We start from the raw sequence: 13,309 nt of genomic DNA on the forward strand, positions 1-13,309 counted from the left end.
TAGTTGTAAACTGCAGCAAATGTCAGAATAGCCACAGGAGAGCAGTCATGCGTAAGAGTCGTAAAGGATTTGTTTTCATTCACGTGGGTTGTGCCTCCTGGAGCCCCACTCAGAGTGGAGAGTAGAGATTGTGCTCGGGTCTGTTTATTCAGTTCAGACTTATTTAATGCGTGTCGACTGTGTCCTGAGCTCTGAGCTAGGCGTTGGCAGGCAACAGGGAACTGGTTGGTATTACCTGCCCTCAGGTCTGTTGGGGAATGCGGATAAGTGAATTGGCTGTAATAATACAGTGCACAAAAGGGGCAGTGCTTGAGGAAATAGAGGACCCACACCGGGCAGTTCACCCAGATTCGAGGGTGGTCAGGAAGGCCTTCTGGATACAATATCTTACACCTCGGTCCTAGATGAGCAGACGTTAGCAGGCAAATATGAGGAGAAGGGTGTTTCAGGTGTAGAGAATGGTGTGTACAGATTTCGAGCTGATTCAGTATGGCTTGGATTTTGAGTTCACAGAGAATGTCAAGAAATGGGGCCGGAGAGTTAAGAGTAGATCGTTAAGGACCTTGAAGAAGATGTTAGAGTTTGCACCTTATCCTGAGGTGGTGGGACAAGAGCACAGTCAGACTTGTACGACTGGGCGCAGACAAGGCTTGTTAATGGGGTTGGAGTTGTGCCGAGGAGGCTGATAAACAAGCCTTTGTGCTTTCTGGGGTCAGGGATGACACGGGTGCTGTGGACTGAGTGTCAGGGCACTCAGAGGTGTGTGAGTTTGGGGAGCTGGGATGGCAGGAGAGAGAGGAGAAGAGTTTGGCATGTGGCACATTGAATTTGAAGTGCTTGTGAGATTTCTAAGTGGAAATATTTAGTAGGCAGATGGAAAGCTCTGGGCTGGAGATACAAACTTTGAACAACTTCAGCACAGGTGGGCTCTTTAACAGAGCTGGCTGACAAAATAATAGTCCTCAGGCAGGCTTGTTGAGTAGGAAAGAAAGATGGAAAAACCAACAGACACTCTTGCCTAGTGCTGTGCAAACACCAGGAGAGAGCCCAGCTCACACAGATGTGTGAAATGATGCGACAGGCCAAGCTGAGAGGTGACGTGTGTAAATCACAGGCTTGATGTTGCTGTGTTTTAGGTGACAGTTGACAAATGGGAACCTTTGTTGAACAACTTGGGGCACGTCTGCAGAAAACTTAAGTAAGTGAAGTAGAGCATTTCCAGAATATTCTTTGTGACTAAAAGTTTACTTAATTTTGTGTAGCCTTTTCCATATTTTTGTTTTATGAGATCCTCTAGTTTTCTTGTACTTGGCTTCTGAGCTATAACAAGCATCAAAATAATTATTTTTTTATCTCTGCTGATACAGTTTTATTTTGGAAACTTTAGAAATTTTAGTAACTTTTCTTAGGTTATAAAAATGTTAGTGTTTAAAATTAGTTTAGAAGAATTAGGACAGTAGGATCTAATGAAAACCACATCTGTGTTCTAACTCACTGTTTTCCGCTAGATACCAGTTTTGTGCTGTGATAAACAGACAATGATTAAAAAATAAATTCTTTGGTTAAATAAGTTTGGGAAAGTCTAGGTTACTCAAAATTTAATAGGTTTTTCTATTTCAGGATTTCTTGGAGTCTTTATTGTGCATTATGAGCTGTAAATTTCCCAAACTTTATTGAGCGCAAGACCTTTTTTCCACAAAAGATTTTACAGGGCAGGTATTCAAGAGAGCTTTGGGAAGTGTGTTCTGCCTTAGGGCAGGACTCTACAGCCGCCCCTGCTGGGAGAGGTCTGTCTTCCTGTGAAGGAGGCCTTGCTATTGGTAGGGCACAGGCCCAGGAGTCAAGGATTAGGTTCGGTTGTAGTCTCCTGCCAAACATCGAAAGGACTACAGCTGATATCCCTGCAGGAGCCCCTCAGCCAGCTAGGTGAAAAGGCAGGAAATGCATTTCCGTATGAGGGGCACAGAGTGGCCGTGAGAGGCCATTCCAGACGAGGCTGTTACTCTGATATAGGAGAGCGTTCCTGTGTTTTCAGACGACGAGAACTCCTTGTAGACGTAGGAGTTTAGTGCTTTCCCTGTGCCCACTGATTGTTTTCTCTCTTCCTGTTCTCCCCCTCCTCTCACAGAAAGTATGCCGAGGCGTTGGACTACCATCGCCAGGCACTGGTGTTGATTCCTCAGAACGCCTCCACCTATTCTGCCATAGGCTACATCCATAGTCTGATGGGCAACTTCGAAAACGCCGTGGACTATTTCCACACAGTATGTCTTTTGTTTGTACCTGACTTTAAAGCTGGTTAACATTTACCACCTCTTTTTTTTATTTTTGAAAAGATCTTTTCTGGGCAATGTTCGTTACTTTACCATTTTAAAATTCTCCAGGCGACCTTGTGTTTTATTCTTTTCTTTGCAGAAAAAAACACGTGCATGTTGTGCAATCCTCACCGAGGTAGAAACAAGTGGGAGACTTGTCCTAAGTGTGCACTGAGCCCCGCAGTGTCCAGGATTAGCATCATGTCCAGGCAGGGGCTTCAGAAGTTCCTCTCGCACAGTGAGAACTCTTTGGGAGCTCCACTTTTTCTATTTGTGACTTAAAATCACTTCCCTTAGGTCGCTTTAGTAGATGAACAAAACAGTCTGTGTTCAGCACAAGGAAAGAATCTCTCCTTAATCTGTGCATCTCATGTCAGCTCTAAGACACCATTAATAAGCAGGATGACCACACAGAAAGTATGCTGCCATTTAAACTTTAACATAGTTCTTTCCTATCACTTATTTTTTATGTACTCAGAAAAAGTACTCTTTTGGACGTATTAGGATATAAATTTTTATCAGGAATCACTCTAGTACCTACATGAAAAAGAAAATACAAGTGAAATAGTTAAGATATTCAGCTCTTCACATTCAGAGTTTGGTTCTTCTAAATCACTTTTGTACCAGGTGGTCAATATCCCTGTTTTCCCAAAATATAGCCCTCGTGCCAACACCCACACCCCCTCTTGACCCAGGTTCCTCCCAGCTGAGGACATTGGCTTTGCCAATCTCGTCCTGCCAGACAGTGTCAACAGGAGGGTTTTAGGTGATGACCACAATTCATGTATCCTCTTGGAGTGTTCCTCATGCAGCTTGTGGTGCAGCGTGTGCTGTCACTGTGGCCACCAGGCCCATGCTGTCATACAGGACACCTTGTCATGGCTGCAGCCATGTGACAGCAGTGGTAAGAAGCCACCAGCTGTGAGACAGCCCAAGTTCAGAAGTGTTAGAATTTGAAAAATTGTGGGTCTTAGAATTGATGAAATAACAGTATTTGGAGAAAGAGATACGGTCTGAGAGAGAGTGTGATATTTCCAAGATAAATTCGTGAGTGATGTATTCATGACTCATTTTCAAGGGTCAGTTAGAGATTTTCAGGTGAGGTGAGGTCCTGAAGGTGCCCTGTGACACCCAGAGTGTCGAGCTCATCAGGTGTGGGCCATGCAAGTGTCTGGTTTCATGGTCTTTCAAATGTGTGATTGAATCCTGTATAATTTACTGCTCTTGTGTGATGGAATTAATACAGAAGGTTCAGAGGCCTCTGTGTGGAGAGAGAGTTCTTAAGTCTTCTTCGGGGAGGGGATTCGAAACATAGACACAGAGGAGTGAGGGGCCTGCAGCTGCCTGCACACGCTCCAGCAGTCCTTACCCATGGCCATGCTCATTTGAACTGGGCCCTTCACAGCCTCCCTTACCCACCCTGGAGTCCTTGGAATATTTTGAATTGAATCCTGTGGGAATATTCTTAAACAAAGGAAAACGAAATATGTTTTTCTTGTAATAACGACATTGAATTTTTTCTGGCAGGCCCTTGGTCTTAGGCGAGATGACACATTTTCTGTTACAATGCTTGGTCATTGCATTGAGATGTACATTGGTGATTCTGAAGCTTATATTGGTAAGATTATTATTATTGATATTATATTCCATGTTTTAGATTGCTGTATATCTCTGTTTAGGTTTCTCAGATTCTCACATAAGGTTCTAAGTTTGTCTTTCTAACCATTCTAACTACATTAATATCAAGAAACTCCATTTATTTTGTTGGAACAAAGCTATAAGAATTAATGACTCTATCCATTTAGTTTAACGTTCAGTACTTGCTAGATGCAAAATACTTTTACAGAACATGTGTGAAGAGCACTGTGATATACAAGAGTCAATCTAGTTGCATTATAGAAAAAACCTTGGAGACATTTTTCTAATATACAAATGAAAGGGCTCTGGCTTTAATATTTCATAACGCAGGGTATAGCATATGAGTCTTTACATTTCAGGAGAATAGTAAGTTGGCTTATATTCACTCTATAGTGCCATGTAATTCTTTAAAAATTTTCTTAATGATAAGTCATAGAGAAGTTTGGATGGAATTGCTGTACTTGGGGACCCATTTAGTTATACACATTCTGGGGTAAAGAGGATGCAATGAGGTGAAATTTGAGATCTGGACTTTAGGGTAGGCAAAGATTTCTTTAACAGGATGTAAAACTATAAGAGGAAAAAAATGTTAAATTAGGCTTCAATAAAATTAAGCACTTCTTTTCTTCAGAAACACTACTAAGAGGGTAAAAAGGCATGTCGTAGACTGGAAGAAGTTACAAAACATAGACTTGTCAAAGAACTTGTATTTAGACTACAGAAAAATCCTACAAATCAATAAGAAAAAGTTCAATCAGAAGTAAGCAAAATACTTGAAAAGGAGCCTCACCAAGGAGGATATCCAGAAAGTCATAAAGCAAATGAAGGTGCTCGAGATCATTACTCACAGGGAGATGAGAGTAACACGCGAGAATGACTAAAGATTAAAAATACTGGCAGTACCTGGTGTTGGCAATGATACAGAGCGGCTGAAACTGTTGTGTATTATTGACTATGGGTGGAGTTATAAACAGGGAAAACCTCTTTGAAAAACTGTTGAACGCGTCTACTAAAGTTAACCGGGCCTATTCTATCTATTCTGCCTAACGAACCACTCCAGCCCACAAAGATGTCTTACTCTCACAGTTGTGTGGGTTGGTTGGTGGCTCATTTGCTGGTCTCATTCACTTGTGTGGCTCTGGTCAGCAGGCGCTTGGCAGGGCTGCTGGTTTCAGAGGGCCTCGTATACAGGCGAGGACAGCTGGCACAGCTGGGTCTCTCCATGGGTCTTTTATTCCTGGCTTCTTCGGAGCATGGTGGTCTCAGGTTTCTAAAGGACAAGAACTACAGTTTTAAAACCTCTTCAAAGCTGGAAGTTGCACAAAATCACTTTTGTTACATTCTGTTCATCAAAATGAGTCATGATTAAGTGTAGAATCGGTGGCTGTGAAAGGGCATGAGTGCTGGTAGGTTGATTAGGAGGGTGTTTGGATAGCGGTCTACTCCCAGGTATATGCCCAACAGAAACAAGTGCCTCGGTAAGCCAGAGTCTCACAAGATTGTTCACAGCAGCTCTGTTCATAATAGGGCCTAAATGGAAATAAGCGAGTGTCCACTAGTAGGAGAATGGAGAAATAAGCTGTGGGACTCAGACAGCCTCATACAGTAGAATCCTACAGAATTAAAAGGACTAACTACTGAATCATGTTGTAACATAGGTGAATCACTAATTTTGAGAAAAAAAGAATAGATCCTGGTTAATTCCATTTATATGAAGATTAATAAGCAGAACTAATCCAGGGCGATAGAAAAATCAGATCAGTGGTTACTTCTGGCTTGAGAAAGGGAAGTATTCACTAGAAGGGGCATGAGGTGGTTTTCTAAGGGCTGGAAATGTTCTGATTTTGGTGTGGTGGTGTTTGTGTTGGTATGTACATAGGCGAGAATTCATCCAGCTGTGCACGCTTTACGGTTTGTAGATTATCGCTCAATTTTTAAAGGTAAAAAAACAAAAAAGAAACTTGAGCTCTGACATCCTAAAGACCCCGGGGTGAAATCTCGGCTCTACACTCAGTGGCCTGTGCCTCTGGGCGGGGCTGAGCCTTCATTTCTCATTTGTTCACTGCAGAGTGACACACAATTCCTACAAAGCTAAGTAAGGTCTGGAGATACGATACTGAGTAAGAAAGGCATTTTCCTGCCCTCACTAAGGTGTAGTTCTTACAGAGGAGGTTTCCGAGTGTGTTGTTCATTACGTACTATTTTTACTTTTTGGTTTTTTTATTGAGGTGCAATTGACATATTAGTTTCAGGTGTACAACATAATGATTCAATATTTATATATATTGCAAAATGGTCACCACAATATAACATCTGTCACCCTACATAATTAGAAATTTTTTCTCATGAGAAAAGTTCTCGTGATGAGAACTTTTAAGATGTACTCTCTTAGCAACCTCAAGTGTGCGATATCGTATTATTAACTATCATCACCAAGCTGTGCTGTTTTTATTTTTAGAAGGCTTGCATGTCATTATCTGTCAAAGCACCTGTCAGTGAAAGCTATCAGTTTGAACTGGGTAAAATTGCCATTTTATTTATGTCAGAACTGATTGAACCTAATACACCTATAGGAAGTCTCTTATCCATTATTCTTAAAAGTTTTGGTGGCAGAAAGTGTGTTTCCCTTCTCTGTGGTTTCTCTGTGCATGAGACCCGTGACCGTCCCAGTGCGAGATGCCAGCAGGCAGCTGTCATCCGTGGCGGCTGAGAAGTCCCCCCACGCTCCTGTTGGCCTTCAGGGGCTCTGGACATAGGGTGGCTATTGAGCCCCCCTGGGCTGAAATGGCCTGTGTTTCTGAAGTCTCCCCAGCAATCTCACTCAATAAGAAGGAGAGAAACAAGAGGAGGGAAACAATTGGAACATTTTCCCCTGAGCTGTGCTTGAGTTCTTAAAGTACCATTTGACGTAGATGACAGAGGCCCTGTCATGTAACGATGGAAATGATGGGTTAATGATGGAATTTCTTATTGTATTCTTCTTGTGGTATTTCTTTTAGGAGCAGACATTAAAGACAAGTTAAAATGCTATGACTTTGATGTGCATACGATGAAGACACTGAGAAACATTATTTCACCTCCCTGGGATTTCAGGGAATTTGAAGTAGAGAAACAGACTGCGGAAGAGACAGGGCTTGCACCCCTGGAAACCTCAAGGAAAACACCAGATTCCAGACCCTCCTTGGAAGAAACCTTTGAAATTGAAATGAATGAAAGTGACATGATGTTAGAGACATCTATGTCAGACCACAGTACGTGATTCCAGATGGGCCCCAGTTCCGTTTGTCGAGAGCAGGTCCGTGTTTCCTCACAGCTTTGTCATGTCTTAAGAATTTCCCATTTCTCACCCTGAATTCAGACTATACCTCAGCGTTTAGGAACAGAGACCTGCCTTAAGAGACTGGATTGCATGCCTTTGCAACAGATGTTTTCTGATCCTACAAAATAGTTATGTGTCATGGAATAAAGAAGGTAAACCATCTATTATGTCCTTTTTTTTCTTTTTCAGTAAACTTTTATTTTGGACTAATTTGAGATTTACAGAAAAGCTGCAAAGATAGTACAGAGCATGTCTGTCCACCCTCAGCCAGTTTTCCATGGCTAACGTCTTGCGTCACCCCGGGGCCTTTGGCGTGACTAAGAAACCCACCCTGGCACATCACTAGCGACTGGACTGCAGGCTCTGGTGTCAGCAGTTCTCCCGTGAGTGCCCTCTGCTGCCCTGCACCCATCCAGGGGCCACGCCACACCTAGTCATCCCATCTCCTTAGGCTCCTCTTGGCTGTGGCCGTGTCTCCGATCCTTGTCTCATGACCGGGGTGGGTTGAGAAGGACTGGTCATATGTTTTGTAAAATGTCTCTAAATTTGAGCTTGTTTAATATATTTCTCGTGATTGGACTAAGGTTATGGGTTTTTGGAAAAAATACCACAGATGTGAAGTAACTTTCTCCTCACGTTGTGTCCTGGGGTATATCATGGACATCATGTCCTGGAGTTTATGCTGTGTGGGAACTCTGCTCTCTGTTCCATCTTTCTGTAAACCTGAACTGCTGTAAGAAATTAGGTGTGTATGTATACAGGTTTAGGTAGCTAGCCATTTTAAACATTTTCAAGAGTACAATTCAGTGGCATTTATTTCCAAATTTTTTTCATCACCCAAACAGAGACTTTGTACCCATTAAGCAGTAACTCCCCACTCATCCATCCCCTCCAGCCCCTGGTAACCTCTAATCTACTGTCTGTCTCTGTAAATTTGCCTATTCTAGATAATTTCATTTAAGTGGAATCATTCAATATTTGTCCTTTTTGTGTATGGTGTATTTTACTTAGCATAATATTTTCAAGGTTTATCCATGTTGTAGCTTTTATCAGAACTCCATTCCTTTTTATGGCTGAATAATAACTCCATTATATGTATATATACCACATCCACCAGTGGATGCTTGGGTTGTTTGCCTTTTGCCTGTCAAGAATTATGCTGCTGTGAACATGAGTATATAAATATCTGAGTCCCTGGTTTCACTTCCTTTGGGTGTATACCTAGCAGTGGAATTACAGGGTCATTTGATAATTCTGTGTTTAACTTTTTGAAGAACCAACAGAGTTTTTCCACAGCAGCTGCACCATTTTACATTCCTACCACCAGTGCATGAGGGTTCCAGTTTCTCCACATCCTCATGAATGCTTTTTACAGTTTTTTTTGTTATAGCCATCCTAGTAGGTGGGAAGTGGTATCTCATTTTAATTTGATTTGTGTTTCCCTAATGACTAGTGATGTTGAGCAACTCATGTGCTTATTGGCCATTTGTAGATCTTCGCTGGAGAAATGCCTATTCAAATTGTTTGCCCATTTTTAAACTGGACTGCTTTATCTTTTTGTTGTTGAGTTGTAGGAGTTCTTTATGGACTCTGGATATTAAACCCTCATCAGATAGATGATTTGCACATAATTTCTCCCATTCTTTGGATTGTCTGCTCACTCTTTTGATAGTATCCTTTGATACATGAAAGTGTTAAATTCAGTTAAGTCCAATTTATCTATTTTTTCTTTTGTCAGCTGGGCTTTTGGTGTCATATTTAAGGAACGATTGCCAAACCCAAGATTGTGCAGATTTTCACTTATGTTTTCTTCTAAGATTTTTATAGTTTTAGCTCTTACATTTAGGTCTTTGATTCATTCTAAGTTAATTTTTGCAAATTTTGTAAGTTAAGGGTCCAGCATCACTCTTTTGCATGTGGATATTCAGTTTTCCCAGCACCATTTCTTGAAGAGACTGTCTTTTCCCCATGAAGGGTCTTGGCACCTGGGTCGAAGTTCAGTTGACCGTAAATATGAGGGCTTATTTCTGGGCTCTGAATTCTATTCCATTGGTCCGTATGTGTATCCTTATGCCAGTAGCACACTGTTTTGATGACTATGGCTTGTAGTAAGTGGGGAAGTGTGAGTCTTCCAGGTTTGTTCTTTTTCAAGTTTGTTTTGGCTATTGTGGGTCCCTTGAGTTTCCATATGAATTTTAGAAGTTTTTTCCATTTCTGTAAAAGAAATGCTATTGGGATTTTGATAGGGATTTCATTGAATTTGTATATCTTTTTTTTTTTTTTGAGGAAGATTAGCCCTGAGCTAACTGCTGCCAGTCCTCCTCTTTTTGCTGAGGAAGACTGGCCCCGAGCTAACATTTGTGCCCATCTTCCTCTACTTTGTACGTGGGACACCTACCACAGCATGGTGTGCCAAGCGGAGCCATGTCCGCATCCGGGATCCAAACCAGTGAACCCTGGGCTGCCGGAGCGGAATGTGTGCACTTAACCACTGTGCCACTGGGCTGGCCCCAGAATTTGTTTATCTTAATATTAAGTTGTCTAGTCCATAAGCACAGATGTCTATTTATATATGTCTTCTCTCATTTCTTTCAGCAATGTTTTGTAGTTTTGATTGTACAAGTCTTTCACCTCCTTGGTTAAATTTATTCCTAAATATTTTATTCCTTTGAATGCTATTGTAAATGGAATTGTTTTCTTCGTTTCCTTTTTGAGTTGTTCATTTCTTTCTCTTTTGTTTTTTTAAAAGATTGGCTCCTGACCTGACAACTGTTGCCAATCTTCGTTTTTTTTTTCCTGCTTTTTCTACCCAAGTACCCCCAGTGCATAGTTGTATATTTTAATTGTGGGTCCTTCTAGTTGTGCCATGTGGGACGCCCACAGCGTGGGCTGACAAGTGGTGCCGTGTCCGTGCCCAGGACCTGAACCAGCGAAACCCAGGGCCTCCGAAGCAGAGTGTGTGAACTTAACCACTCGGCCATGGGGCCAGACCCCGTTCATTTCTAGTGTATAAAAATACAACTGACTTTTGTGTGTTGACTTTGTATCCTGAATGTGTTCATTAGCTTTAACTCTGTGTGTGTGTATATTCTTTTGAGTTTTCTATGTAATAGCATCATGTCATCTGTGAATAGAGACAGTTGTACTTCTTTCTTTCCAATTTGCATTCCTTTTATTTCTTTTCCTTGCATACCTGCTTTGGCTAGAATCCAGTACTTTGAATGGAAGTGGCGAAAGTAGGCACCACTGTCTTGTTTGTGATCTTCGAGGGAATGCCTTGAGTCTTCCACCACTGAGTGTGAGGTTAACTGAGTTTTCATAGATAGCCTTTGTGGCTTTGGGGAAGTTCCCTTCTATGCCTAGTTTATTGAGTGTTGTTGTTGTTTTAGTCAAGAAAGGGTAGAGATTTTGTCAAATGCTTTTTTTGGAGCAATTGAGATGGTCTGGTGTAATGAGTTCTAGGGTTCCAGGGCTGTTTGAGGAAAAGACTTGACTACGAGGTGGCAGTAGCACATTTTATTTGGGGTAGCTTCATCCGAGCAGCACTTGATGGGTTGTATGAGGGGGTAGCCCCCTCCATGGACAGTAGCTTGGGGCCACCCCCAGAAGGGAAGAGGACAGGGAACTCCTGGGGGAGAGGGCGTTCTAGAGGGCCTCACGTGTCTCGGCGACGTGGCAGCTGCATGGCACAGAGTCCTGGGTGGAGAAGTTCCAAGTGCAGCAGCAGCTTGGGGTCATTTATAGCCCCTGGACTTGTCTAATTTACAAATAAGACTAGCAGGTGCTGGGTGTAGTTTTGCCAGGTATGCAAAACAGGCAGGCTCTAAATGGCTAAAGATATGTTTGCTGGGCTTTATTTAAAACAATTGCACATGTAAATTTTGATTTCGCGCTGGTGGGCTTGAGCTAACCATCCCAGCACGCTATGAAGAAGTAAACGACGTGGGGCCCATATACGAGGGGACGTCTTTGGCTCTTTTATATAACGTCTCTCAGGATCTTTCCTTCATTCTATTAATGTGGTGTATCACATTGATTGATTTTCATTATGTTGAAATACCCTTGCGATTCTGGGATAAATCCTACTTGGTCATGGTGTGTGATCATAGTGCTGAATTGAGTTTGCTAATATTTTGTTGAGAAGTTTACATCCATATTCATAAAAGATATTGCAGTGTCTGTAGTTTTCATGTGGAGTCTTTGTCTGGCTTTGGTATTGGGTAATACTGGCCTCACAGAATGAGTTAAGTATTCCCGTCTCTTCAGTTTTTTGGAAATGTTTGAGAAGAATTGGTATTAATTCTTTCAGTGTTTGGTAGAATTAACCAGTGAAACCATCTGGTCCTGAGCCTTTCTGTGCTGGGAGGTTTTGGTTACTGATTCAATGTCCATCCTTGTTACAGCTATTTCTTCTTGAGTCAGTTTTGGTAGTTTGTGTGTTTCTAGGAATTTGTCTATTTTATCTAGGTTATTCAATTTGTTGGTGTACAGTTGTTTCTAGTTTCCTGTTGTAATCTTTTTTATTCCTGTGAAGTAGTAATTTCCCCTCTTCCATTTTATGATTTTAGTAATTTGAGTCTTCTCTCTCTCTCTTTTTGTTCTTAGTCAGTCTGGCTAAAGGTTTTGTAGATCTTTTCAAAGAACCAACTTTTGATTTTGTTGGCTTTCTCTGTCGTTTTTCTCGTCTCTATTTCATTTCCACTTTAATCTTATTTCCATCCTTCTCCTGGCTCTGGGTTTAGTTTGCTGTTCTTTTTCTAGTTCCTTAAGATGCACAGTTAGGTTACTGAATTAAGATTTTTTTTAATGCAGGCATTTACAGCTATAAATTTCCCTCCAAGTACTGTTTTTGCTGCATCCCATAAATTTTATTTAGTATGTTATGTTGTTGTTTTCCTCTGTCTTAAGGTATTTTCTAGTTTTCCTTATAATTTCTTTTTTGGCCCATTTGTTGTTTATGAGTCTGTTATTTAATTTCTACATATTTGTGAGTGTTCCAGTTTCGCTTCTATTATTGATTTCCAGTTTCATTCCGTTGTGGTCGGAAAGGGTACTTTGTGTGGTTTCAGTCTTTCTGAGTGTGTTAAGGCTTCTTATGGCCTAATTTATGGTCCATCCTGGAGAAGGTGTCCTGCTCACCTGAGAAGATTGTATATTCTGCTTTTCTTGGGTGGGGTGTTCAGTATATGTCTAAGTCTAATTGGTTTATAGTGTTGTTCAGGTCTTCTGTTTCCTTGTGATCTTCTGCCCACTTATGCTGTCTATTATTGAAAGTGGAGTCTTGAAGTCTCCAGCTGTTAATGTAGAACTGTCTGTTTTTCCCTTCAATTCTATTTTTGCTTCATATATTTTGAGACTTTCTTATTAGATATATATATATTTATACTTGTTATAGCTTCTTGATGGATTGACCTTATCATCAGTATATATTGTCCTTTTTTTTTCTCTTGTAACAGTTTTCACTTGAAGTCTGATATCTGATATCTGATATCGGTGCAGCCAGCCCAGCTCTCTCCATTTCTATTTATGTGGAATATTTTTTCCCATCTTTTTACTTTCAATCTCTTTGTGTCTTTGTATCTAAAGCAGGTCTCTTGTAGACAGCATAGATATGAATCATATTTTTTTATCCATTCTGCTTTTTAATTGAAAAACTTAACCCATTTACATTTGAAGTAATTACTGCTAAGGAAAGACCTGCTTTTAGTTGTTTGTCTTCTGTATGTCTGGCATGTGTTTGTTCCTCAGTTCCTCTTTTACTGCCTTATTTTGTATTTAGTTGATTTTTGTGTGTGGTGTGCCATTTTGATACTCTACTTTTCTGTATATTTTTTAGTTCTTTTCTTCATGGCTAGCTTTGAGATTACAGTTTACATCTTAGATTTATAACAGCCTAATTTGAGTAATTCCAGTTTAGTTTCAGTAGCATCAAACACTGCCGCACACCTTCACCCCACTCCCTTGAATATTGTTATTGTCACAGATTACATCTTCATTCACTGCTTTCCCATTAACATTGATTTGTAATTATTGTTTT

General features: G+C 40.9%; 1 protein-coding gene across 2 annotated transcripts in view; it reads left to right on the forward strand.

Moving 5' to 3' along the window:
- The window catches only part of CDC16 (cell division cycle 16), a 29,316-nt gene extending 21,882 nt beyond the window's left edge, over positions 1–7,434 (forward strand). For both annotated transcript variants that reach the window (XM_008518120.2, XM_008518122.2), the window contains 4 exons: positions 1,137–1,198; positions 2,129–2,264; positions 3,843–3,933; positions 6,953–7,434. In XM_008518120.2, the coding sequence (XP_008516342.1) occupies positions 1,137–1,198; positions 2,129–2,264; positions 3,843–3,933; positions 6,953–7,212 (549 nt within the window). In that variant the 3' untranslated portion in view covers positions 7,213–7,434. The remainder of the gene's footprint in view (positions 1–1,136; positions 1,199–2,128; positions 2,265–3,842; positions 3,934–6,952) is intronic.
- Positions 7,435–13,309: the final 5,875 nt, after the last annotated feature.

The sequence above is a fragment of the Equus przewalskii genome, chromosome 16 (assembly GCF_037783145.1).
Source record: "Equus przewalskii isolate Varuska chromosome 16, EquPr2, whole genome shotgun sequence".
NCBI lineage: Eukaryota > Metazoa > Chordata > Mammalia > Perissodactyla > Equidae > Equus > Equus przewalskii.